The sequence below is a fragment of the Gopherus flavomarginatus genome, chromosome 2 (assembly GCF_025201925.1).
Source record: "Gopherus flavomarginatus isolate rGopFla2 chromosome 2, rGopFla2.mat.asm, whole genome shotgun sequence".
NCBI classification, from domain to species: domain Eukaryota; kingdom Metazoa; phylum Chordata; order Testudines; family Testudinidae; genus Gopherus; species Gopherus flavomarginatus.
This window is the reverse complement of record NC_066618.1, coordinates 276,934,564-276,961,696: the sequence shown is the minus strand read 5'-3', so window position 1 is coordinate 276,961,696 and position 27,133 is coordinate 276,934,564. Positions and strand designations below refer to the sequence as shown.

General features: G+C 41.0%; 1 protein-coding gene across 3 annotated transcripts in view; it reads left to right on the top strand.

Annotated features, from left to right (window-relative positions):
* TAF2 (TATA-box binding protein associated factor 2) overlaps positions 1 to 27,133 on the top strand; it is a 112,233-nt gene that overhangs the window by 52,241 nt on the left and 32,859 nt on the right. For all 3 annotated transcript variants that reach the window (XM_050940611.1, XM_050940613.1, XM_050940612.1), the window contains exons 15-21: positions 2,512 to 2,577; positions 4,611 to 4,863; positions 10,453 to 10,593; positions 11,918 to 12,028; positions 16,010 to 16,203; positions 17,065 to 17,204; positions 25,425 to 25,494. In XM_050940611.1, coding sequence (XP_050796568.1) covers positions 2,512 to 2,577; positions 4,611 to 4,863; positions 10,453 to 10,593; positions 11,918 to 12,028; positions 16,010 to 16,203; positions 17,065 to 17,204; positions 25,425 to 25,494 — 975 coding nt within the window. The remainder of the gene's footprint in view (positions 1 to 2,511; positions 2,578 to 4,610; positions 4,864 to 10,452; positions 10,594 to 11,917; positions 12,029 to 16,009; positions 16,204 to 17,064; positions 17,205 to 25,424; positions 25,495 to 27,133) is intronic.

Sequence of the window (27,133 nt, the reverse complement as noted above, 5' to 3'; positions counted from 1 at the left end):
ATTCGTTACTCTTGAACATGTATGACTAGAGTTGTACACAGTATGCCAAGAGGTCTCAGTGCTGTGTACAATGCATTAATACTTCTCTATCTCTACAGGAAATGCCTTGCCTGATGTAGCTTAGAATCATATTTCCCTTTTTCACAGCCGTATCTCTTTGGTGGCTGATAGTCATCCTGCGATGAACCCACATGTCCAGATCTCTCTTCTCCTCTGTCACTTCCAACTTATGAGCCCCAGCCTGTAGCAGAAATTCTTATTATTAGACCTTTAGTGCATGATCTTGAACTTTGTGCTATTGAATTTCATCTCATTTCTGTCACTCTAGTATTCAAGGTTATCTGTCTCTTCTTGTGTAATATTCTGATCCTCTTTTTTATTGCAATTGCCTCCCAACTTTGCATCATCAGCAAAATTTTATTAGCACATTCCTACTTTTTGTGCCAACGCCATGAATAAAAATATTGAATAAGATTGGTCCTAAGACCGATGTTTGAGTAACTCCACTAGTAACCTCCTTCAAATCCAATAATTCACCTTTCAGTACAACCATTTGCCTTTTTTCCTTTAGTCAGTTCCTTATTCACCTGATAGTACTAGTACCTAATCCTCATCATCCCTAATTTTACTAATAATTTCCCATGTGGCATCGTGTCAAATGCTTTACTGAAGTCCAAGTATGTTAGATTTACTGGACTTCTCTTATCTGAACAGTTATTTTCTGAAAGTAGGTTAGCCTGCCATGGTAAACCCATGTTACATTACATCCCTTTACCACCATGAATTTAATTATTCTTTCCTTCACAATTTGTTCTAATTGTGAAGGAAAGAATAATTGCATAGTAGTGAGGTCAGACTAACTGGTCTGTAATTGCCTAGATCACCTTTTCCTCCTTTTTTTAAATATAGGTACGACATTATCTTTCTCCAGGCATAGGTAGATGTATTAAAGTCCTTGCTACTGAACTAGCAATCTCATGTGCCAGTTCTTTAAGTATTCTGGTATGGAAATTACTCAGTCCCCCCAACTTAAGTGCATTAAGTTCTTTGAATTCTTCTTCTACCTCAACTGTGGTAATTTTCATCTCTAGATGCTCATTTCTGTCAGCCATATTGGCTTCATGCACATGTTCCATATTATCATGCGTATTGAAAATGAAGGCAATAATAATATGTTATAATATAATTGTCAGACATATCTACAACATATGAGAGAAAATTCAGAGGAAAAAGCAGAATCAGTTATTAGCACTACATTCACAGGTAATCAAATACTAAGACTTAACAACAAATTTCCAGTTATTCATAAAGTTCCTGGGCCTTGTAAAAATCTAAACAGAAACTTGTTTGTGTATATGGAATAGTTTTTAGAAAATTTTAATTCCTTTATGAATTTCCTAAGGAGAAATGCCTTTGAATGGGAAATCTCGCCAAGAAAGAAGACCAGAAACAACAAGAAATAACTCAAATCAGGCAACTAGATTAAAAAATATATTTTCCCCTTCCCTAAAAATACCAAGACTGTACTGATTAAACTTAGGAGTAAAACAAACTAAATACCTCCCTATTCAGATTGTCTCAGTCTCCTAAAAAGATTTTTTTTCAATCACTTCAGCCTCAACTTTGCAAAGATGTATATATGTGTACTTAATTTTAAGCATGTAAGTACTGTAGTCTTATTTAAGACAGTGGGTCTCCTCATGTACTTCAAGTTATGTGAGTAAGGGTTTGCAGGATCTTAAATGAGTCAGAATAGGAGCGAAGGGGAATTAAGTATCTAAAAACAGACTCTTCCCAAAAATCATTTATTTTGGAGTTTTACAAAAACTACCAACATGAATATGAACACCATGATGTTACCCCCACCTTCTGCAAAACATAAAAAATCAAAATAGACAATGAGGAATTTTAATAAAGCTAAGTGGCATCACTGATGGGGTGTAACCAGGACCACAGACAGAGAGGACTTCAGCAAGACTAAAATATAAACCCATAACACTGTGGTTCTCAAACTGAGAGTCAGGACCCCGAAGTGGGTCGCAGCCCCATTTTAATGGGATTGCCAGGGCCAGCATTAGATTTGCTAGGACCCAGGGCTGAACCCCAGGCTCCACCCCCCACCCAGGGCAGTGGGGCTGGGGCTCCGGTCTCATCTTCCCCCACTCGACGTGATGGTGCTTGGGCTGCGCCCCCTTCTCCCACCGGGGCAGCAGGGCTCGGACTCTGCTCCTCCCTATCCCCTGGGGTCATGGATTAATTGTGTTGTCAGAAGGGAGTTGTGGTGCAATGACGTTTGAAAACCCCTGCTATAACATCATGGTGTTTTTATTAGGTATCTGTACTTTATCTCACTATTCATCGTGATCATATATTACACTTAATCCTGATTTAAACATGTTATACGTTGTTATATATGGAGAGAGTGAGAGGAAGAGTCAGTATAGTTATCTGAAGGTTGTATTCTTCATTTTGAAGGTATAGCTTAAATTATATTACTTTTTTAAAACACAGAAATAAGAAAAAAAAGATTCCATTAATGAATGGAGAAGAGGTGGACATGGATCTTTCTGCAATGGAGTAAGTTGGTTTGCTGAAGACAAAGAGACATTGTGTCCTCCATGCTTATATATAATTCCCTTATTAGTATTAATATTTCCCTTAAGCATGTTTTAAGGTTTTAGGTGATGATATTTATCTTTCAGTTCATAATTGCTGTTTATTCCTGTAATCCGCCATTTTTATATTTGCCATTGTTTTTCAATGTCTGAGTTTTTATTTTCCTAGCTGGGGATAGTTTAGGAAATTCTGATTATTGTACTATAAATGCGTAGAGTAATATGAGCCGTTTTTGGAGAAAGCTCAAACTGGGCATGATAATGTGTTGGAATAAATGAAGATGTTCATTCTTGTGCATTTCTAATCATATCTCTAAGGTTAGTTTAAAAATAAAATTTAAACAATTAATAAAGAAGTGTTCGTTGCAATTTTAGTTTTGCAACAGAATTTGTTGCCCATAATTAAGCTTAGGGAAATATTTGATGGAGCTCAGTGAATGCCATGTAAGTACCTGGATGAATGGATCCATTTTAGATGAGTTCCTGAAATCTGGAATTAGAGTGACCAGACAGCACATGTGAAAAATCGGGACGGGGGTGGAGGGTAATAAGAGCCTATATAAGAGAGAGACCCAAAAATCGAGACTGTCCCAATAAAATTGGGACATTGGTCACCCTATCTGGGATTCATTTATACTTAATCCATCTTGATTGCAAATTAATTGTATACAAATGTTTTGTACTGAGACCTATATGCTAAAAGTATATTTATAAATTCTTGTATTAATTCATTTGGAACTATCTTGCTCCATGGAAGCAGGGTCAGTTCTTGCTGTGAACAAATGCCCACTGTTTTCTCTGTGAGTTTGAACTGGTATTGCTCTCTAAACTTCTGAAGGTGTTGATAGCTTTCATGTACGCCTGTGCTGATGAAGACCAGTGGTCCATTATTGTTAGGCATTGTCATCACCTCCATGAAGGAGGGCAGCTTGCCTGTTTCTCTTCAAGAGAATTAGGGGTAAAATAATCTGATACATTAAGCCTCGTTTATGAATATGTGATCTATTAATGTAAATTTGTACAAGACATTTTCATTGGTGAATTGTTTAATGAATAATTTCTACATATTAAATACACAGAGATAATTTGACAAATAGTACAAGTATCATGTACAAAAGGAGAAATGATCACAATTAACTGTAAGTGGTTCTGGTCATTTATGGTCAAGTGGCTAGGGCACTGCACAGGGACTTCGGAGCCCGTACCGTTGTGTGTGCTTGGGCAAGCTACTTTACCTCTCAGTGCCACTGCTTTCCCTCCCCCCAGAAGTTTTGCCAGTTCTTCTCTCTTTTGTACTCATGGTCTCCTTTTCTCACAAGTGACTGCATTTTTTCTGCATATCTCCCCCATATGCCTAGAACAGCTTCCTTGTCTCTGTATATCATGCAAGCTCTTTCTTTCTCTTAAATCCCTCTTAAAAATTCCTTCTTTTGGTTATTCTTTCATATCAAGATGCATACATTAAGAGCATGAGATTTGCTTATGTTCATTATTGATAACTCTTCTCCTCCTCTTCCTGTGCCCTCTCCCTGTCCGTTGTTTATCCTTGAGTGTCATCATCTTGCTGTGTTATTGACTTTTACATGATAAGCTTCTTGGAACAGAGGCCTTTTTTTTGCCTGTACTTGTAACTTGGATCTTCTAATAACTATTAGGTATATGTGAAATGAGCTGGTGAGCCCTGACAGTTTCCACCATGATAGCTCACCACATGTAAAAAACGGTCAGCGCAATTGTCTCAAATTGGCCATCTTTTGGGTAGTCTAAGCATTGTTCAACAATGCCAGATACAGTCTCTGAGGAAAGAGAATTAAACACTTCAAGACTATTACTTATTTTGCTCTTGCCTGTCATATGGCTACCAGTTTAGCATGTTTAACTGTGGTTTAGCTTTTTTTTTTTGTTAATTTACAATTAGCTGAGACATCTTTTTTATTTACTATTGTAGGCTTACAGTGTTTTAAGCTGTGAATGTTTTGTGTGTCTTTTTTTTAGTGCTGATTCTCCTTTACTCTGGATTAGAATAGATCCAGATATGTCTGTATTGAGGAAGGTAGAATTTGAACAAGCTGACTTCATGTGGCAATATCAGCTTCGGTATGAGAGAGATGTAGTTGCACAGGAAGAATCCATTTTGGCATTGGAAAAGTTCCCCACTCCAGCATCCCGACTTGCCCTGACTGATATACTGGAGCAAGAGCAATGTTTCTACCGAGTGAGAATGCTGGCCTGCTTCTGTCTTGCAAAGGTGAGATCACATAGCACAGAATAATGAGAGAAATCTGCTAGACATTGTAAACATTTGAAAATGAGTCAAAAATCATCACAGTTCTTAAATTGGCTTGATATCTGGCCTGTTTAAAGTGGTTTGCCAAGCATTTTTAACATGACTGATTTGAAAGGAAAGCTTTATTATTTTAGTCTGTAAATGGAGACTGCAGAAAGCTTTCATAATAATTGTCAAAATTGAGATGTCAGACATTTAAACCACAAGGGATTTTTCCAGATTTCATTAAGTTGAAGAAATAAAAGAACTTTTGTTTAAAAAATTTTCAGGGAGCCAAAATGTATTTTATTTTGGTGGGAAAGTCCTTGGCCTTTCTTCTGAGAAATCTGGTGAAGTGGTGAATTTCACCTTTATAGCATGAGAGAGACTACTATGTGCATTCAGATTGTTGCAGTATTTCTCTTTAGGTTGAGTGGTACAAAAATAAATGTAATGTTAGTCTGCATTTGAAAATTAAGAATCAAACTGTTGACTTAAAAGGGGGGCCCGGGGAAACATTTTGGTTACAAAATTAGTAAGTCATATAGGAGTTCAAATAAAAAGCAAATTGGATATCACTGGAAACTTACAGGTGGAAATGTCAAAAGAGTGAAAATTAAAAAAAAAAAATCTTAAGGAAGCATGATCAAGGAGTAGTTGAATGTTTTCTGATGTACAATAGGTTAATCTCTCTAATTTCCTTTCTGTCATTATGAGGATGTATACAATATATATCTGTTTGAAAATAGAGTAAGGTTATTTTCAAAATCAAGTCTTGTGGCAACATATTTTACATACTAACACAAAAGATAAAAGTACACTTTCTCCATTATGTGCTGCCATTGATACTGCTAGTTTGACTCAGCACTGACGTGAATATTTATTTGTGTGCTCTGTATGAATTCATTATGAAAAACTCAGTGTCTTGCTTAAAGTGAATATTAAAAAGAACAGCTTTGATAGCATCTCCACTCATTTCATTTTTCACTCTAAAAACAGCTTATTATACTGAACACTTTTATCACTGTACTGTTTACTCCTGGTAAACAGGTAAATTCTGCTGAATATAGCAATATGAACAAGGTGATGTCCTTGCAAGTGGCAGGTGTTTCATAGAAACACAGATCCCAGCCCCCAAAGAGATTATAATCTAAATGATTTGACAGACAAGTGAGGCTATAACATAAACCAGACTGGAGCATGGAAAAATATGATTGTGGCTATTTGATTATACAGTTGCTGCACACATATTGATTTGTTTGTGTATATACACTCACATGTATATAAATATGCATATCCTCATATTTTTAGGGGATGTGACAGAAGTGTCTTTTGAGTTAGGCCAGGGTGAAGGCTTGACATGTAGATTTTGAAAGGATATTCCAAGTATAAAGAGACAAAGGAAGAAGGTACAGATGTGTGAGATGAAAGGCACTTTCAGGCTGGCATCCTTGGTAGTGGAAAAGGCAAAAGAAGACCACATCAGAGATGTGTAGGGACTTCAAATTCCTTTCCCTAGTTTTTAACCTCCTGTAAAGCATAATGAGAAGTCAGTCAAATGGAATATCAGGAGAGGGACGATATGGCTGAAGCAAGAAAGATTGAGAAAGATTTTGGCTTGAACATTTTTCATTGAGCGATTGGTGATGGTGAAGATAATCAGTGTTGCGGTAGTGCCCAGGGTATTCCATTGTGCTTGGTGCTATACAAAGACAAAAGTAGTCTTGGTTCCTGTTAGTCCCAAAAAGATTACTGTCTAGTAAAGGGCCAAACTTTGCCAGCCTTAAATTAAGAGAGAGGAGGTGATTGCTGTAGTTAAGGAAGAATATGCTTAGGGATTGACAGCAGGAACAGAGAGGTCAGTTCTTGGTAAGAGTTGTGAGGAATATAAATTAGGATTTGGTTGCAGTCTGGAAATGTGAGGATTTCAGAATGAACACCAGGTTCTGAGCAAATCCATAAGGGATTTTTAAAACCCTGCAGTGGCAATTTTGGAATGAATAGTTTCTGGTGAAACAATTTGATGCAGTTCAATGTGGACAGGATTTTTTTTCCTTTCATAGGGAAATACTGTGGGGAGAAAGTATAATCTGATGCATTTTAGTGCCAGTTTTACCTTAAGGTGGATAGTGGGAAAACTGTGTTCTCGCTATCGGAGAGACAGAGTGGGTGAGGTAATATCTTTTATTGGACCAATTTCTGTTGATGAAAGAAACAAGCTTTTGAGCCTACACAGAGCTTTTCAGCTCTGGAAATGGTACTCAGAGCTCTTTGTAAGCTCAAAAACTTGTCTTTTTCATCAACAGAAATTGGTCCAATAAAAGATATCACCTCACTCACTTTGTCTCACTAATATCCTGGTACCAGCACAGCTACAAGAACACTTCTCACTGTCAACTCACTTTAATTTTAACAAAGACTAAAAGTGTTCAGTTTTTATTAACTTTATTGAGCAAAATCAAAATTTCCCCTGGTTATTTGAAATATGGTTGGCTCCTAACTAGAGATATGATTACTGTTGTGAAATGTTGGGCTGCAGAACTATAGATTTTCATTTTGATGCACAGAATAGTAATATTCTAGGATAAAACATTAATTAGTAACTAAATTGAATTAAACATCTGCTTTAAGATATTGCATTCAAAACTATTAGTAGCAGAAGCAACCAGATGACACGTTGAGCTGTAATGGTCTGAGATTTTAACAGTGGTATGAATTAATCTTTTGCACTTTCCAGCCGTGCTGGTTATTTAAATACAATCTTAGTTGATGTTAAAATGTACCGCAGCTGGCCTAGAGGCTGATACTGTCATCAACCAGGTAATGATTTTTCAGCAAACTTGTATCAAAAGTGAAGAAAATGCAATAACAACTGTGCACCTTCTTGAGTAGGTGATTCCTGGGGAAATGACCATGAAGAGAAAAGAGAGAGCAGAGTTCTTGAGTAAAATTAATTATTTTTTGAGTGGGACACTTAAGCTTTGGGTCCATTCCCTTCCGCTAAATGGACAGTGATGCTGTTGTGCTGTAGCATCACAGTTTAGCATTAAAGATCCTCCGTTGCTGTGTGGTCATATTTCAGGAGGAATAAACAGCCAACTTTTTTATTATGACATACTGTATTAGGGTACGTTAGAACTCTTTAAAATATATTGTTGGATGAATATGATGTGAACAATATAAGTTAAATGAGAACGTTGAAGCTGTCCTAGAGCTTTTATATATTCCCTAAAAGTAGAAATAACTTGAGACAAGCTTCTTACCTTGTGGTTTGGAAAACTGGGTCATTCATTTAATTCATGCATGCATGGAAGGTCTCCACTAAAGGCCACATACAAACTATAGCATGTAAATAGAATAGAGAAACAGAAAAAGTGGCAAAGTCAGTGATTGAGAAGGTAAGAAATTAATGTGACTAAGTTTAAAAATATTAAAAGATATTGCTGTTGGCTCAATTTAATATAGATGATGTTGGCCCTATATATCAGGGGTGGCCGAATTTACTGACCCTCTGAGCCGCATACAATAATATTCAGAAGTTCAAGAGCCAGAGGCACCTGCTGGGGCTTGGGACTTTAGCCCTGCTCCTGCTGAAGTCATGAGCCTTGGCAGGTGCGTCCCATGGGGCTGAAACCCCAAGAACTCCTTCCCACTGGGGCAGAAGCCAGAGAAGATGTGTGCAGAGGGGACACGTGTCCCTTCAGATTTTTGCTAGGGTTTTCTGGCCCTGCTCAGTCACATGGTGCTGCCAGGCCCTCTCCCTGCATGGCCGCATGCATGGCCCTCTCCCTGCATGGCCCTGGAGCCGGCAAGCTGAGAGCTTCGGACATGGGGAGAGACAGTGGCAAACAGCTGGGAGCTGCAGGGAGAGTTACTGCTTTTGCTCCTGCCTCTCCTTGCAGAGCTAAAGCAGCATATCCTCCTTGAAGCTCCCAGCTGTTTGCTGCTGCCTCTCCACACAGAGCTAACACCTGAGAGCTGCAAGAAGTGGCCGCTGAGGGTTAAGAGGGTGGACATGCCGGAGGAAGGGGGGCAAACTCAAGCTATTGAGGGAGGGGTGAACCTTTAAATTGTGTCCCCCAGCTCTCAGCAGGCACCAGTCATCTCTGGCAGAAGCCCCTATCCCCACCACTCTACCGCGGAGTAAAAGCCCTAAGTTCCCCCCTCTCCCTAGCCTGGTAGGGGAAGAAGTGGGGGTGTTTCACGAGCCACACTTTAAATGTAAAAGAGCTGCATGTGGCTCGCAAGCTGCTGTTTGGCCACCCCTGCAATATATCTTGCAGCAAATTGCTTAAAATAAATGGAAACTTAATACAAACGCTTTTTTAAAAATTATGGTATGCAGTCTTTATTTAAATAACAGTTTATACTGTGTTGATGTTTTAATCTTTGGTAATACATCTTCCGAATGTGTTTGTTTTACACTGCTACAGAAATTTCAGAACTGAGGATATAGCTCTCATTTTCATAATAACCTTTATCTTAGGGAAACAGAAGGATTTGGCAGCCATGGGCATGAAGATGGGAAGTTTCTCACTGGGAGAGGATTTGGATCAATTTTGGCTTCTTGGGTTAGAAGCACTGGAACTTTTGTCACTGGGAAGGGAGCTGCTAACCTCTAGAGAGGCATTTTCTCTCTTTGACTCCTTCTGTCTTTGCCTTTCCCCAAGAAACTGAACAGTTCCCTGTTTGCTCAATGCTTGCTTTTTTGACTGAAAATTGTTTCCTGTGAGAAACTGTTGCCCTTCTAAACAAATTAGAGGGAAAACATTAATGTGGCTGTGTCAGAACGTTTTAAGAACACCATCATTACAGATCCCATTCAGTCTTGCAATATATAAGGAATATTTTTTCCTTACTCTTCTGTGGAGTATCCTTTACCAAAGGCAAACTGCTCCTCTGTTGCTGCCGAATCATAGAATGCATGGAGTTCTGCTGGTAACATTAAAAATTCTATCAATAAATATAATATACATATTAATTTCTGCAGACATTTACTGTTCTATACACTAAAGCTCTCAGAACAGGATGAAACAGATCTCAAGAAGATTTGCCTGACTGCAGTCTGCTCATGGTCCATGACTACAGCTAGACAGGAGCCTGAATTGCCTTTTACTCTTGGGGTGGTCTTTTACTCTTGGGGTGGTTGACATGTGGTTGAAATCTAGGTTGAGGTTATTGGCAGGGTAAATTTGGGAAGTTGTTATTGCAAATGCCTCTTCCGTAATTGGCTTCTGTAGAGACAGAAAGCTTGACTTAATGAACAGAAAATATTTGTCTAAAATATAAAAGGAAATAATTAAAAACAGAAATTGATCGTGCAATGGTAATTAGTTGCAGACTTCCTATAAGTAAAATGAGTTCCACACACTTTAGTTCCAGTGCATAGAAGGTATGTTGGAGATGATATTATATTGATAAAAATATGTTTCTGTTGAAAAGAGTAGTTCATTCTGTCCAATTACTGTATTTTTTTTAATTCTTGGAAACAAATATGTGTGCTTTTGTTCAGCCTATGATAAACTTGCAGAGGAGATGATAATGTGCCTTCCCTTCCCCCTAATTATATAGATTGCAAATTCCATGGTAAGCACATGGACAGGACCACCAGCCATGAAGTCACTCTTTACCCGAATGTTTTGTTGTAAAAGTTGTCCAAACATTGTGAAGACCAACAACTTCATGAACTTTCAAAGCTACTTTCTGCAAAAGGTAAAATATGTTTTCTCATTGTACTTTTAAAAAATATGTCGGAAGAAGTTTTTTTCTGCAAATGACAAATTCCACAGTATCAATAGTAAGAACACTGTCTGAGCCACAAGCCAAAATCACTGGTTCTCTCCACAATCTGTCTGATGATTGTATCTAACTTTGTTATGCTGTGTCTATTTGTTCCATTCTTGTCAGCAGACAGTAAATTGAAAGTTTTATAACAGTTCTTTCTGAATAGCTAATAGAGAGTAGGAATCATTTAAATTTAAAATATATTTCACTATTTGAGCCAAGTATACAGGCATAATAGAGGAATATGCTTTGTGAATATGTGCAAACATAATCTTACACATAATTTATTATTTTAGTTACCATTGTTAAACAATTTTTGTTCCTCTTACCTAAAGTTAAATATTCATATTATTTTTCAACTGTTTTTTAATTCAGTAATGTCCAAGAATCTCTTACGACACACACATTATTCAAATGTCATTATTATTGAATCTGAAATCATAAAGTTGTGCACTAGTTAGCTTGTAGAATGGAATAATCTTATCACTGTTGTCCTTTGTTCTCCCGCTCCATCCTATGGTTTGTCAAACCCACTTGTTGCATCTAAATTTAGATTCTAAACTTCTCAAGTCAAGTCTTTTATAGTGCCCAGCATAAAGGTGCCCCAGTCTTTTGAGGCCCCTCTGTGCTATTGTGATAAAAAATAACAACAATTGAAATGATTGACAATGATTTCCTGTCAAGCTCTGTTTTTTTTAAAAAAATTTGGTTATTGAGTTCTGTCCTAACTTTAGTTTTAATCTCGCTTCTTCCCCATCCTTCTCCTTCTCCTCCCTTCCAAAAATAGTCACCCTTTTTCACCATATCTCTCTCTCTCATATCCCAGCCTTCTTTCACATTCTTGCAAATGCTTTTGATCTTTGTTTATTCTCTCCTGCTACCTTCAGTGTTGTTTCTCTTCCCACAGCATGTTAACCCTCCGCTTCCTAAATTTTTAGATTCTGCTTCTCATAATGTTTCATTTGCCATGTTTAGCCTTATTTGCCTGGCATCAACTTCCTCTCCTGCATACTCAGAGCCATTTCAAGTCTGCCTCCATCAGAGCTAACTGTTTGTAGAAAATAACTTCACAATATTTTCAGCTAAAAATTGTGCAACCCTTTGTATATAAAGTATGAAGTCTGACTTTCAAAAGCCATCTAAAAATTGACTTTTCAAAGAGTAAAACTGTTCATTACTCATTGTTTGATTTAATCTTTGTTTTTGTTTTTCCTGCTAATATAATAAGAATTTTATTTTAATCTTCACACAGACTATGCCTGTTGCCATGGCCTTGCTGAGGGATGTTCATAACCTCTGTCCTAAAGAGGTTTTAACATTTATTTTAGACCTAATCAAGTACAATGACAACAGGAAAAATAAGGTAAGAAACCTTCCTGCAAATGTTTGATGATCTGTTTTAATGACTCACTCTCGTTATAGGCAGCATAGAGAGCAATAGTCTTTTCTGTACAATGCCCTGTGCTACTGACTTATATGTATATGAACATATAATGTGTAAATATACACACGGATTCAGCAAAACTGGTAGTAGATAACTTGGCCTCCATCATTTCTTCCCTGGGTCTGGGAGACTGGTATGCCACCCTGGACCTGAAAGACACTTACTTTCACATATCGATATTTCATGTACACACACAGTTCCTATGTTTTGTAGTTGGGACAGTCCACTACCAATTCGCAGTGTTCCCTTTTGACCTAGCGACGGCACCAAAGGTGTTTACAAAACGCATGTTGGTGGTGGCGGCATACCTCAGATGTTGGGGCAGCCAGATTTGCTCGTACCTTAACGACTAGCTCATCAAGGGCCACTCTAGGATCCAGGACCAGTGTAGCATCAAGATGTTGCAAGCCACTTGTCAAGCTCTGGGCCTGTTGATAAACAAACAAAAATCAACATTGATCCCTATCCAACAGATAGTTTATCAGAGAGGTGCTAGACTTTACTCGAGCCAGAGCATTCCTGCCAGAGGCCAGGTTCAGGGCAATGTCAGATCTGATTGTCACCGTCACTGCCCATCCGCTCACCACTGCCTGGGTCAGTTTCAGACTATTGGGCACATGGCAGCATGCATCTACATTTTCCAATATGCAAGACTCAGGTTGCGTCCCATCCAGCTGTATCTGGAGTTGATCTACTCCCAGGGCACACATCACCTAGGCAAGGTCATCACGATCCCTCCACAGGTACTTACCTCCCTGCAGTGGTGGTTTGACCTGATTCTGGTGTTGGAAGATGTGCCGTTCGCGAGCCCATCACCAATGGTCTCCCTGATTTCGGATGCAGCCGACCTCGATTATGGAGCACATCTCTGTACACTGCTGACTCAAGGGTTATAGTCTTGAAAGGAGCTCGCATTACATATAAACATCAGGAAGCTCAGAGCCATCTGCCTGGCTTTCAGTGTCTTCCTTCCCCAACTGTCTGGCCAGGCAGTACAGATGTTGACAGACAACACTGCTTCCATGTTCTATGTCAACAGGCAGGGGGGAGCTCGATCGCTGGCTCTGTGCCAGGAGGCCTTCTGTCTATGGCAGGCAATCCACCTGGAAGCCTTGCACCTCCCCAGCATATGGAACACACTGGCAGATTGCCTCAGCAGGTCCTTCTTCTCTCACCACGAGTGGTCCCTTCACTCAGAGGTCATCAGAATGCTCTTCCAGAAGTGGAGAGCTCCCCGAGTGGACTTGTTCGTCACCAGACAGAACAAAAAGTGGCATCAGTTTTGTTCTCTCCAAGGCCTTGGCAGAGGCTCACTATCCGATGCCTTTCTCCTATCTTGGTCAGGAGACATGATGTATGCCTTTCCTCCAATTCTGCTTGTCAGCAAATTCATATAAAAAATCAAAAGGGACTAGGCATGGGTCATTTTGCTCACCCCAGCATGGCATCCCCATTGGTTCAGCATGCTCATGGACCTGGCAGTTGCAGCCCCGTGGCCACTTCCCAGCTGCCTGGATGTACTCTTGCAGAATCACTATCGACTCCTGCACTCAAACCTCACCTCGCTCCACCTCACAGCTTGGATGTAGCATGGCTGAATCCAGAGGAACAAGCCTGCTCTAGTCAGATACAGCATGTTCTCTTGGAGGGCAGAGAGCCCTCCACCAGAGCAACTTACCTTGCAAAGTGGAAGCGTTTCTCCTGCTGGGCGTTAGAGCAGAATATCTCCCCGACTCAGTTGTCTCTGTAGTCCATCCTAGATTACCTGCTTCACTTAAAGGTCTCGCCTTCTGTTCGATCAGGGTGCTCCTGGCAGCCATATCGGCCTTCTATCCTTGCATCCAGGGTAGATCGGCTTTCTCGCATGAGATGTCAGTCAGGTTCCCAAAAGGCCTTGAAAGACTCTTTCCACCAATCCGGGACCTGGTTTCCCAATGGGACCTCAACCTAGTCCTCTTCAGGCTCACGGGTCTGCCCTTTGAGCGTATGGCTTCTTGGTCCCTTTCCCACTTGTCATGGAAGGTTGCATTCCTTGTAGCTATTGCCTCGGCGAGACGTGTTTCTGAAATTAAAGACCTCACTTCGGAGCACCTGTACATGATATTATACAAGGACAAAGTTCAGCTGCAGCCCCATCTGGCCTTCCTGCCAAAGGTGGTATCACACTTCTGTGTCAATCAGGATATCTTCCTCCTATTCTGTCCAAAACCTCAAATGACCAATGAGGAGAGGCGGCTGCATGCTCTAGATGTAAGGCACGCCCTGGCGTTCTACCTGGAGCGCACCAAGCCCTTCCGCAGATCAACCCATCTCTTTATTGCAATACCTGAAAAGATGAAAGGCCTTCTGGTGTCCTCTCAGAGGATTTCCACCTGGGCACCTGGCAGCATGCATCTACATCCAGAGGAATTGGATCACCACCTGCATCCGTACTTGTTACGAGTTGGCGCAGGCTGTGCCTCCACCAGTAGTGAAGGCTCACTTGACTAGGGCTCAAGTGTCTTCGGCTGTCTTCCTGGTGCATGTCCCTATCCAGGACATCTGCAAGACCACAACGTGGTCTTCGGTATACATGTTTATGATGCATTACCCTATCACCCAGCAAGCCAGAGATGATGCTGGATTTGGCAGAGCTGTGTTGCTATCGACACATCCATAAATTCTTACCTGTCTCCGATGCTGCTGCTTGGGAGTCACCTACAGTGGAAAGGACATGAGCATGCACTCGAAGAAGAAAAGACAGTTACCTTTCTTAACTATTGTTCTTCGAGATGTGTTGCTCATGTCCATTCCATGACCCAGCCTCCTTCCCTTCTGTTGGAGTTCCGTCACAAAGTAACTGAGGCAGAGGGGAGCCAGCGGCACCCCTTATACCAGCACATACGTGCACAACTCCAGAGGGTGCCAGAGCCCACCTCTATGGATACCGCTGAGGGAAAAACTTCCAGCACCAGTGCATGTGGCAAGCACACACACCTACAATGGGATGGACAGGAGCAACACATCTTGAAGAACAACAGTTACAAAAGGTAACCATTTTTTCGTGCCCCACTCACCAAGAGGACACTTCAGGAAAATGTTGTAAATAAAATGTGTCATTATTTAAATTAAGTAAAATAAGCACAGTTAGGAACCAAAATTTCAAACCTGGGTGTATCGAGGAAGAGGAATGGTCTTGTGTTTAAGGTATTGGATTGAGTGTCTGAAGACTGAGGACCAATTCTCAGCTGTGCCACAGACCTGTTTGATCTTGATCAAGTCTCTTAATCACTCAATGCCCCAAATCCTTACATGCAAAATTAGGATGATGCTTCCCTACTTCACAAGAATGTTGTAAATTTGTTCTACATTGATGAGGACCTTAGAAGCACCAAGGGGGAGAGAACTGAACATGGAAATCCATATGTATGCCCCTTAATAAAAAGTGTCCTGACTTTTAGAAGTGCTACAGCACCCATTAACACCAGTAAGAGTTTGAGTTTTTACTACCTCTGAAAATTTAGGCATCTAAATGCGAATTGAAGTGCCTAATGTAAGATATGAATGTTTGAAAGTGTTGAGTCTTATTTCAGCTCTAATAAATGAGAAAAACATTCCATTCACAGATTTGGTGGAGAGGGGTCAGAGTATAAGTATTAACAGAATATTCATAGATTTTTACTATATTCTTCGTGCTATATTAAGTTCAAGAGTATGTGCACTAGCAACTAAATCATTCAGTTTAATAGTGAATGTTTTATTTTTTGGTGTAGAAGATGACTCTTTAGACCGCTATTATCTAAACATTTAGTACAGGAGTAAACTGAACTGAAAGCGTTAGCGTTGTTTGTTTTAACATAAAAAAAAAATGGTGCAATGGGCTCTGCCTCTCTTTGTTCAATTGATGGTCCTTTGATTCAGTTTTCAGACAACTATTATCGTGCTGAACTGATTGACGCACTAGCCAACTCTGTAACTCCTGCCGTCAGTGTGAACAATGAAGTTCGAACTCTGGATAATTTAAATCCTGATGTTCGACTCATACTTGAGGAGATTACCAGGTTCTTAAATATGGAAAAGCTTCTGCCCAGTTACAGACATACCATTACGGTCAGGTATGAATTTCTAAAACGTATTCAAATATAAAGAGAGAATAGACCTAATCATGTTTAATTTTATTTTTTTTAATTTCCTACATCCTGCTGTTAACACTGATGTAATCAAATTGAGCTTACTTCCCCTAGACTTATGTGATGTGTTCTCTTTGTTTTAAATACACAAAAAGGGCATTAACAGAATGCAGGAAAATATTTTTTGGCATAAGGACACTAAAAGGCATGCAAAAACCATTCTTTCATTTAAAAAACACCGCAAAGTATGTAAGGTATTTTTAAAACCATAGAATTAAGAAAACTTGAAAATATCAGGAAGAAAATTAAAACCTCACAGAACAAATAAATGCAAAAGTTAGTGTTAATGAAACTTTAATGTTGAAAAATTAAACAGTCGGATCATCAAAATCTAAAGATATGTATTTTTAATGGCAATGTTATATGATCACATTATGTGTCCCATATTTATTATTCCAGTACATTTATGAAGATTATGCAAAAGAAACAATTGGGACAATATATAGAATACAAAACATAATGAGCCAAATTTTCTGCCGATGTATGTTGGAGCAGCTCCATTGAAGCCAAGAGCAGTGAATTTGTTCCGATAGGGAATTTGGTCCAGTGTTTCTACCTACTGTAAAAACTCATCTTTTTTATTAATTTTGTGTGCCTACAGCCCTGACAACTATAAAAACCCATAGTGGTATATTAATTTGGATAGTTTTATCCTAGAAAATTTGCAGTGAAGTTTGTTTGTTAATTAATATCATAATATTGAAGAAAATAGCTTTTTTCACAGTGATTGATATTCTAGAAACTCACTGCAGATTGTCCTCCCTCTTCACCCCCACCTTCATCTAGCTGTCTGAAAGCCATTCGTGTACTTCAGAAGAATGGACATGTCCCCAGTGATCCTGCTCTTTTTAAAACATATGCAGAATATGGACACTTTGTGGACATCCGAATAGCAGCTTTGGAGGCAGTTGTTGATTACACAAAAGGTAATTTAAAAAAAAACAAACTTTTGATCACTGCATAGAATTCACACGCCAATGCAAAACCTGAACAGTGACCTCAGTAATGCTAAATAGAATAACTTTTCAGATGAAGTGACGCCATGACAGTAGGAGCCAATGTGTGGATAAAAGAAAGCACAGGATTACTAATAAGGTTTTTGCCCTTACAAGCACGAGTTTCATGAAGTTTCGAAGTTCAGTATCTCCTGAAGATAGAAATAAATGCCTTATGGAATGTGTTTTTAATGGTATGGTAGGTGATATAGAAAGCTGAAGAATTCCCTTTACTTATTTTCAAGATTTAAAGAATTTGAATGAGTGAGGTGTTTCTTGATGCAACCTTAGGTTTGGTTTTTATTAATAGCTTATAATTTGCCATTTGCAGGCATATTGGGTTATTATGAATTGGAAGGCAGAGTCTCGGCTTGGCTGACTATTTGGTTGATTGTGGTTTTCCACTCCCTTATGTGGCTTATTTATAGCATGTTTCCATTTTGAAAAGATTATTTGCTTTTATTTATTGTTTTCTTTGTTTAAAGTTCCTGTAATAGGTCTGAGGTAAGGATTCTTTACTGCTTGAAAAATATTGTGTAACTTTCTTCTAAACCATCATTTGAAATTAAAACACCGCACTAGGAAACTTTCCAGAGGCTATTGGAAATTAAGGCTTTAATGATTTATGCAAATGCATAGTTAGTACTAGCTTAACCTGTTCATTAGTTAATATTGCTGGGATCTTGTCTTTCTCTGTGCGCAGATTGGTGCAGCTGTAGTATTTGCAGGTTATTTCCGTCCAAATGGCAAACTCCCTGAAGTTCTGTCTCTGCAAACAAAAGTGGTCAGGGGTGTTCTAGGCCCCCTACTTATTCCTTTACAAATTTAATGCTTCATTTTTTGTTCAGGTAATAGTGAGCTTCCCTTCTCTTTTCTCGTTTGCTTTCTCCTTCTGTAGAGTGCATTTTGAGGTATTTTTTCCCCTCATTGACCTCTGATTGATTGGAATCTCTTGTTTCATGAAGGGTGTAGAAAGCTTAGGCTCTCAGGTTCCTGGTGCCAAAGTGAGACTAACAAACTTTCAGAGCTTTTGAACTCTTGTAATTTGAGGTACCTGCTTTGGAAAACAACATTTTTAGTTGTTGCATCTGCCAGGAATGTGAGGATCTACTGGGTTGTTGTTTTAGAATATTAGAAGATGTACTGTATCAAAGGCCAGACTTGTCTTCTCTCCTTATAGTGTCATCTGGTTACCAAGTAAATTTCAAGAGTGGATCTAAAGCATTAATATCATTAAGTTTGGCATAAACAGATTACACTACATGGCAAATGTCAGAAGAGCCCTATTATATTTTGAGCACAAGAGCCTTTACTTGTTTAGTAAATAGAATAGACTTGTTTTTTAACAAGAAAGATGGGGTACTTTTATTTCTGTACCTTGACACTATTCATATAGAGAAGTTGCTTTTCAGACAGTCCACTCCATAATAAAAGGTCATTTACAAAACTTGTTTTATTAGCAATCCTAGGAATTGCCACTTAAATAAGTTTGATTTAAACTGCTCAAAAACATTGTGAGCTCCTGCTGCAGTTTGATTTGCAATGATTTAGATCAGTGGTCGGCAACCTACGGCACGCGTGCCAAAGGTGGCACGCGAGCCGATTTTTCATGGCACGCAGAGCGGGCTGAGCTGCTCAGCCTGTGGCTGCTCTGGGGTTCCCGCTGCTGGCCCCTTGCCAGCCGGGGTCCCACTCAGCACCCGTTGCTGGCCTGGGCGAAGGAACCCCAGGCTGACGGCAGGCTGAGACCACAGCTGGCAAGGAGACAGCAGCTGAAACCCCAGAGCAGCGACAGGCTGCGCTGCTCAGCCCGCCCCGGCTCGGGGGTTTCCACCGCTGGCTCCTGCCAGCCAGGGTCCTGCCGCAGGTCCCACTCAGCCCAGCTGCTGGCCTAGTGGAAGGAACCCCAGGCTGGCAGTGGGATAAGACCCCAGCTGGCAGGAGCCGGTGATGGAAACCCCAGAGTGGTGGCAGGCTGAGCTGCTCGGCCCGCCACTACTCTAGGGTTCCCACTGCTGGCCCCTTGCCAGCCAGGGTCCCACCCAGCACCCGCTGCTGGCCTGGGGGAAGGAACCCCAGGCTGGCAGTGGGCTGAGACCCTGGCTGGCAAGGGGCCAGCAGCAGGAACCCCAGAGCGCCGGCGGGCTGAGCTGCTCAGCCTGCCCCCACTCTGGGGTTTCCATCACTGGCTCTTACCAGCTGGGGTCTTGCCACAGGTCCCACTCAGCCCAGCTGCTGGCCTGGGGGAAGGAACCCCAGGCTGGCAGTGGGCTGAGACCCCAGCTGGCAAGGAGCTGATGGTGGAAACCCCAGAGCTCTGGCGGTCAGTCCCCTGCTGCTCTGGGGTTCTGGCTGCTGGCCCTTTGCCAGCCGGGGTCCCCTCAGCCCCACTCACCTTGCTTCCAGTTGGAGTTCCAGCGCAGGCTCCCTGCCAGACAGGGTCCAGGCTTCCAGCCCTGCTCAGCCCTACCAGCTCCACTCATCTCAGCTGCAGATCAGGGGTTCCAACCGCTGACCTTCTGTCAGCTGGTTATCAACTTATAACTCAGACGCCTGTGTGCAGCTTAAAGTATCTAAATAGGTGCCACCAGACATTCAAAAACTCAGCAAGGAAAAGCAAGGGCAAGGATCACACTAAACTAATAAGATCTGAATTTTAATTTAATTTTAAATAAAGCTTCTGAAACATTTTGAAAACCTTGTTTACTTTACATATAACAGTAGTTTGGTTATATATTATAGACTTAGAGAGAGATCTTCTAAAATGTTCAAGTGTATTTCTGGCACTCGAAGCCTTAAATTAGAGTGTATACATGAAGACTCAGCACACCGCTGCTGAAAGGTTGCCGACCCCTGATTTAGATATTCCCTTAATGTTTTTTAGAAGCTGAATAGCATGTTTTCATCAATTTGGATGCTTCATCCATCCTCTGCTCCACTTCAGTCACTTTCCAAGCAGGGTGCCCAGAATGTGAGCACAGGGAGCTGAGGAACCTATGTGATGTTGCTATTTAGAGTGATAGGATGAAGTTTACCTGACATGCAGACACGAGACCAAATTATCAGTGCTTAAAGTATTCAAAAGTCTTAAAGGAGCAACCAAAATTAATAACTCCTTTGTGTAAAAGGCACTGTCCTTTTTTGAGTATGTGTCATTGTGGATCCCACTCAGGGTGAAAGTAAGCCGGAGTGGGCCCGTATGGTGTACTGGCAAACAGTGGCCTCCGGAACTGGCCGTAACAACCTACATTAAAGCTTTAACGTTGCTGCCCCTTTTGCCCCTGCTCACCCCTCCCCTCCCGGCCACTGACAGTGGGGGGGCAAAAGGAGCGTCTACCTCGGGGCCGGCGATTTAAAAGGGCCAGGCAGCGCAGATGGGCTGGCTGGGGGATGCTGATCGGAGCCAGCCCCCGTACTGGTAAGAGTAGAGTGTTACTTTCACCCCTGATCCCACTGTAGGTGTGCAAGTGTCCATCAGAGCCATGTGTGAGCCCTGTTTTTCTTTGAGTGGTGTCCCTATGGGTGCCTCACTTCAGGTGCACATGCACCTGTGATCAGAGATTTTAGGTAGCAGTGCCCCTTTGGCCCGTGTCTGCTCTCTACTCTACCTCATGCACTGCACCGTGGCTATATAGAGCTGCACAAGTAAACTGCCCTCAGTTTCTTCTGAGCTGCCTTAGCCTGAGACGGAGCATCAACAATGCCTAAGTCGAGCTTACCTCGACTGTAATTTTTTTTCATAATTTTACTTAACTTAGTTATAGTAGTAGTAATTAATTATGATTAGCTATAGTTAAATCACAACAACAACAACAACAACAACAAAAATCTTGTGAGGATCGTTGTTGTTTCAGGTTTTTTTCCCTGTGGGGACCGATAGGTTGTTGGGAGGGTATGCCTGGCAATTTGGGTTTTAAATGTTGCCTTTTGTGCTGGGAGGCTGTCCTGTGAGCAATGGACACTCCTGATGTACCTGTTCCTTTGGAGAGTCACAGTTCTCCAAAAGTGTAATTTTTGCCTGTCCTTAAAATCAAGAGCCAGAAAGAACTGGGAGATTAAATTGTGCCACCTCATGATGGAGCGCTCCCTCCATCCCGCTTCTAATCCAGACCAGAGGGCCCCACCACCTTGTATACCAGTCTCCAAGGAAGTTGGCTGCCTCAGCCACTTCGTCACAATACTCCCCTGGAGTTTCTAAGAGGAAGATTCAATAATCTTCTCAAAAAGACTCTAGGAAACAGAGTTCAGGTTCCTCAAGTAATAAATCTACCTCAAAGAAACCCTTATTGCTGATTGAGACAACTACTTTGGTGCCTAGTATTTCCCTACTCAGTACACACGAGGCTGCAGATTCCTCAGGTACTGCGACCACCACTTAAACCCAAAGAATCTAAGGGTTCCAGCTCCAGAAGATCATCAGTGCCATCTGGGAATCAAGGTGGCAAGGACCACCTTTAAATCTGTTTCAATAGAATCACTCAAGCTCTTGGTATCTACCATTTTGATACCACAGAAGACCAGACTATCATCTGGCAGGCACTTCTTGGAGTGGATAAAGCCTTTGGTACCATCCATTCCTTCTGCTACAATCACCTCTGCTCAGGCTGCTGCCTTGGTACCGAACACCATTTTGGCAGTGTTCCCTCTAATTTTTTCCACCCATATGCGGAATGAATTTTGTTATGTGCACCAATGTGGAGGTGATGTGTGACACACATCACCCTCATATTGGTGCACGTAACAAAATTCATATGACAGGGGTGGGACCGAGGGGTTCAGAGTGTGGGAGGGGGCTCAGGACTGGGGCAGAGGGTAAGGGTGCAGGGGGAGTGAGGACTTCATCTGGGGGTGCAGGCTCTGGGGTGGGGCCGAGAATGAGGGGTTTGGGGTGCAGGCTGCCCCTGAGCTATGGGAGGGAGAGAGGACTCCCCCCAGCTCTCTTTCTCCATAGAAGCACCTGGGTTGGGGAAGAGATGCCTATCCCACAGGTGTGCCAGGTCCGGCTGGGTTGGGACCGCAGGAAGGGTGCCTTCCCAGAGCTGCGGCAGGTCCATGCTGGGGTTGGGTTGGGGCCATGGGAAGGACCCTACGGCCACGGCAGGTCCAGGCCAGGCTGGGTTGAATCCCGGGCTGGGGGAGAGGAATCTCTCCCCGCCACAGCCCTGAGCACCTGCGCGGTGCTTAATAGGCAGCTGCGCAGCTTAGAGGGAACTTAGCATGTCAGTATTGCAGGAGTTTAAATTTTCGTGAGACCTTTTGTGATAGAGATGCCTAGCTCCCCTTTGTTCTGTATTGGTCTGTTCATGGTACTGAAGACCTCTAGGTCTCCAGACGTTTACTCGGTATTGATGGAGTCACCACCTTTTTCTACCAATGCGCCACCCCTATAAAGTGATGTTGAAGAGGAGGATGGGAATTTCTCATCAGTTTCTCCGATTTAAGTTCAGGGTTCCCCTCCTCACTGTCAGAGGAGTATTAATATGGAGACTTCTAGGGAGAAGGAGCATATTCCACAAAGACACCCTCAAGATCAATCCCAGTGGTATGAGCACTCTTGGATTCCCCCACCTATATCAGATGGGCCTCCTCATTGTCCATACTGGGAGTCATGAGAGGCATACTACCAACAATTCTCTTGGACCCCCACCCCTCCCAGCATCACTCATCAGCACAATAGAGGTAGACTATGCCCACATCCGTTCTCTCAAAGGCCCAAAGTACAAGAAGAGACTTTCAAGGAGCAGGAGGCAAGAGTGGACAAAGAAGTCACTATGCCAACCAATACCTCTTCTTCATCCCCAGATGAAGCAGTCGCCTGCCCCACCAGTCCTGGCTGATGACTTCAAACAGTTCCAGGACCTCATTAAAATGATAGTGGACTCCTTAAAGATACCATATGATGAGGAGGTTAAGGAGTCATAACATAAACTTCTAAATAGTCTGCCTACGGCATTATCTGCCTGAATTGCATTCACTGCCTATTGATAATGTTCTGCTCTGCTAGATCCTCCAAAAGTAATATCCCAGTGATAATACTGCCCACTTGTAGAAGGGCTGAAAAAACGTATTATGTTCCATCTTTCCCAATTAACATGGAAGTTAGCACCACGCTAAATCAGTGCTGTACGATAGAGATCAGAAGCATCTTGATTTATTTGGTCACAAATCATGTTCGTCTGTGGCTCTGCAATTTAGGATCACCTACTGTCAAGTGTTGATGATATGATTATATTTCACCAATTACTCAAAGTTCAATTCGTTGAGCATTTACCACCAGAACAGAGGGATCAGTTCCAGGCAATCATTAAAGAGGGTCAGCTGCTTGCCAGGACATCACTGCAGACCTCTCTGGATGCTACTGACGCAGGTGCTTGCTTTATTTCTACGGCAGTAATCATGAGAGAGGCCTGCAGGCTTCGGCTCTCAGGATTTTGGATTGAGATCCAGAATACAGTTAAGGACCTTTCCTGCAATGACTTAAAACTGATTGCAGAGAATACTTACAAGTCTCTGCATACTTTGATTCCAGGGCCACTCTACATTCCCTGGGAATTTACACATGTGCACATAAAAAGAAATTTAGTAAGTGCCAGACAGCACAGATATCTTGTCCTGTTCAGTTCTCTGACTCCCCAAGACCTTATGAACCCAAACGAAAAAGGCAGAGGTTCCAGAAAGAGACTGTCTGCCATCCAGGTATCAACCTCACAACCCTCATAATCAGAACACCAATTTTGATTGTTTGGTTGAGATTCTGAATTACTCCCCCTTTCTCCTTACCAGCTACAACAGTTTGCATACCTTCCTTGCTTCAAGGGCCTTTCTCACTTCCAACAAGCTTGGAAGCATATCACCGTGGACAAGTGGGTTTTGGAAATCATATCAGCAGGAGACTTCATCCATTTTACTTCCCTGCCACCATCCCACCCACCTTCACTGTCCTGCTTCAGGGCCCTGCTGCAGGGACAGAGGCCGAGTGAGGCAGAGCCCCTCTCCCCCCACATCCCACCCCACCCCTGGCAGCCTAGCCCAGGCAGGGAGCAGGCTATCACTGCCTCCCAGCTAGGCTCTCAGGCAGATGCAACTCCTTCCCATACCCCATCTGGCTGCCAGGGAGAGTGGCCAAACGTGCCGGGGGACTGGGAGGGGAACACGCAAGGAGAGAAGAGAACACACTCCCCTCCCACAGACAACATATGGCTTGTAGAGTATGGCGGCCCTGGGCTGGATGCAGGGCAGGCTGGGTGTCACTGGGCAGGGGAGACACACGTATCTGAACAGAAACAATTAGTAAATCCAGTTGAAATGTGGAGGATGCTATCTCGATAGATAAGTAAAGCCACTGCTGAGCAAGTAACTACATATTGTGGGTGGTTGCGAATTAAATAATGTTGTGGCACCCCACGGAAATGAAACAAGGAAAACAGTTGAGTGAAGATTAGCCTCTTTGAATTCGTGTATTTTCATATGTTTACTTTATCCCATACTATTGTGTTTTTTTTCTTTTGAGTATTATAGGGTAATTAAATGGATACAGTCAAATGATTTAAGCCTTTACCTAACCTACTAATTTAGTTCCTAATCATAAACCAATCCATGTACAGTATTTACTCTAGGAGCATTCGCTAACACATTCATGATTGGGTCACTGACTTTTGAAATATTCAAAAACAGTTTGATAGAAAACAAGTTATAAGTATATGGAGAAGAGTATGTTCACAGTTTTGTGTATAAGTAAGGCCTGTAGTCCATGTGAGTATTTTCCTAGCATTATTTACAGCTAGACATCTATCACAAAACTTAAAGGATAGTTAGTGTCAGGATAATATTTTCTATACTCTTCTGAATGAAATATACTACAGGATTATATTCTCTACATACTATTCACTTTTTAGTGTGTAATGTTGAATACTGAAGAATTTTTGCTCCTTTTAAAAAGAAAATGTCATTTTAGATTTATCACTAGTATTAATCTATAGTGACCTGGAAATGTCTGTTTTATCATTTTTGATACATTCCAGTCATACTACAGCTACAGATAATCCCTGGTGATTCTATGTAACACATATAGAATAATTTTCTGATTGGTCTTTGCTTCCCTCTTTAATTGTCTCTGCATACTGTTAACAAGTGATTTAATTTTTGTTATAGTTGATCGGAGTTATGAGGAATTACAGTGGTTGCTTAACATGGTTCAGAATGATCCTGTACCTTATATAAGGTTAGTATGTCTACAAAGACTCAAAGTCAGCACTTTTCACTAATATTAGAATTAGTGCATAGAGTTCTTTGGCCTGTTTTATGCCAGAGGTTAGGCTAGATGACCATAGTGGTCATTTCTGGCCTTAAAATCTATACATATTTTGTGAAAATTTGTTCCATTAATTTGTAAAATACCACCAAAATTCATCTTTGATGTTTATGGTAATTTATACTTAGCAAAATGTTTATCATTGTTTAACAATCCATAACTAAAAAAAAAAATTTTGATCAGTTTTTAGTCTCAAACTACATGTATTTTCTGTTTTGTCCTTTGATTTAAGAGGCTTTCCTACAGACAATTGGCACATGTAAATCTAATATTGATCTGTTGCATATAACAAATTGTTTTTTAGTCTCAAGTGTATATAAGTGTGTTAGGACTGAATAAACATCATTATGTTTGGCTACCAAAGAGTATAAAACAGTTGTTAGACTGTAGATGGGGTGAAAGGATAACAAGTGAAAATGTTGTGGTTACTTGATAATTTTACCTAATTTAATTTAGATTTAGCGAATGCAATACTGTATATATTTTAGCATGGCAGCCTCTGATCTTCGTTTCCCTGCTCCTCAATTCCATCTGTTCCTGATTGCCAATGTAGTAGTACTGTTCTTTAAGATGAATAGACAGGTGTTTTTCCTATTTATCTTTTAGGCTTCCTGTGCAAGTATAGTTACGATTTCCCTAGTCCTAGGTTTATACTGCTGTTATTCTTTTTAAAGGAAGATTGATCTAATGGGTCAAATTATACCTGAGATAAGTAACAGGCAACATCAGCTGAGGAAGCAGAATATTTTAATTGAGTCTCTCAAACAGATGCTGACAATTTGAATTTTTTATTAATTTTTAAATTCCAGTTTCAGATAGAACACCCAATTTAAAAATTATATCCTTAATGTAAAAAAATCCCTTCAAATGTTAAAGGTTTTTCTGTTCCCATATTTATAAAGGTCTTTTCAACAAAGGAGAAAACTGACTATTAAGGGGAAATGATGAAAATTACTGTTCACAAAGTGTTGTCAAAAGCATAGTAAAAAATCTGAAAAAATACAGCGTTTTTTGGTTTGTTTTTTGCTCACTGCTGTCAGGTATTGGGGTCGTAGGTGTTGCATGCAAAATATTCAGACAGTAATGTAATTTCTAAATTATTGGCATCCCTTTAAAAAGTGAAGAGTGAGTCTTAAATGTTTTTACTGATTCCTGTCATTTGGTAACAAGTTTAAAAACAAAACTGAAAATAAATATTTATTAGAATATGAAGAGAATATTGACCCAGTACAGCTCTGATTAACTTACCTTAGAGCATAACACAGCCTTTCAAGTTGTCATGAAAACAAATCAGCCTAGATACAAAATCACACTTTCTCTTTACCATAGTGACAGAGTAGCAGCCACGTTAGTCTATATCCGCAAAAAGAACAGGAGTACTAGACTTTAAGGTGCCACAAGTACTCCGGTTCTTTTTTCCCTTTTCTATGATGAGTGATTCTATCAACTAATGTCCACCCTAGTCATGTCCTATTTATCTGAAAACTAATTAATTTGGGGATGAGATGAGCATATATGTGTGCATGTACAGACAGAAGAAAGAGCTAAA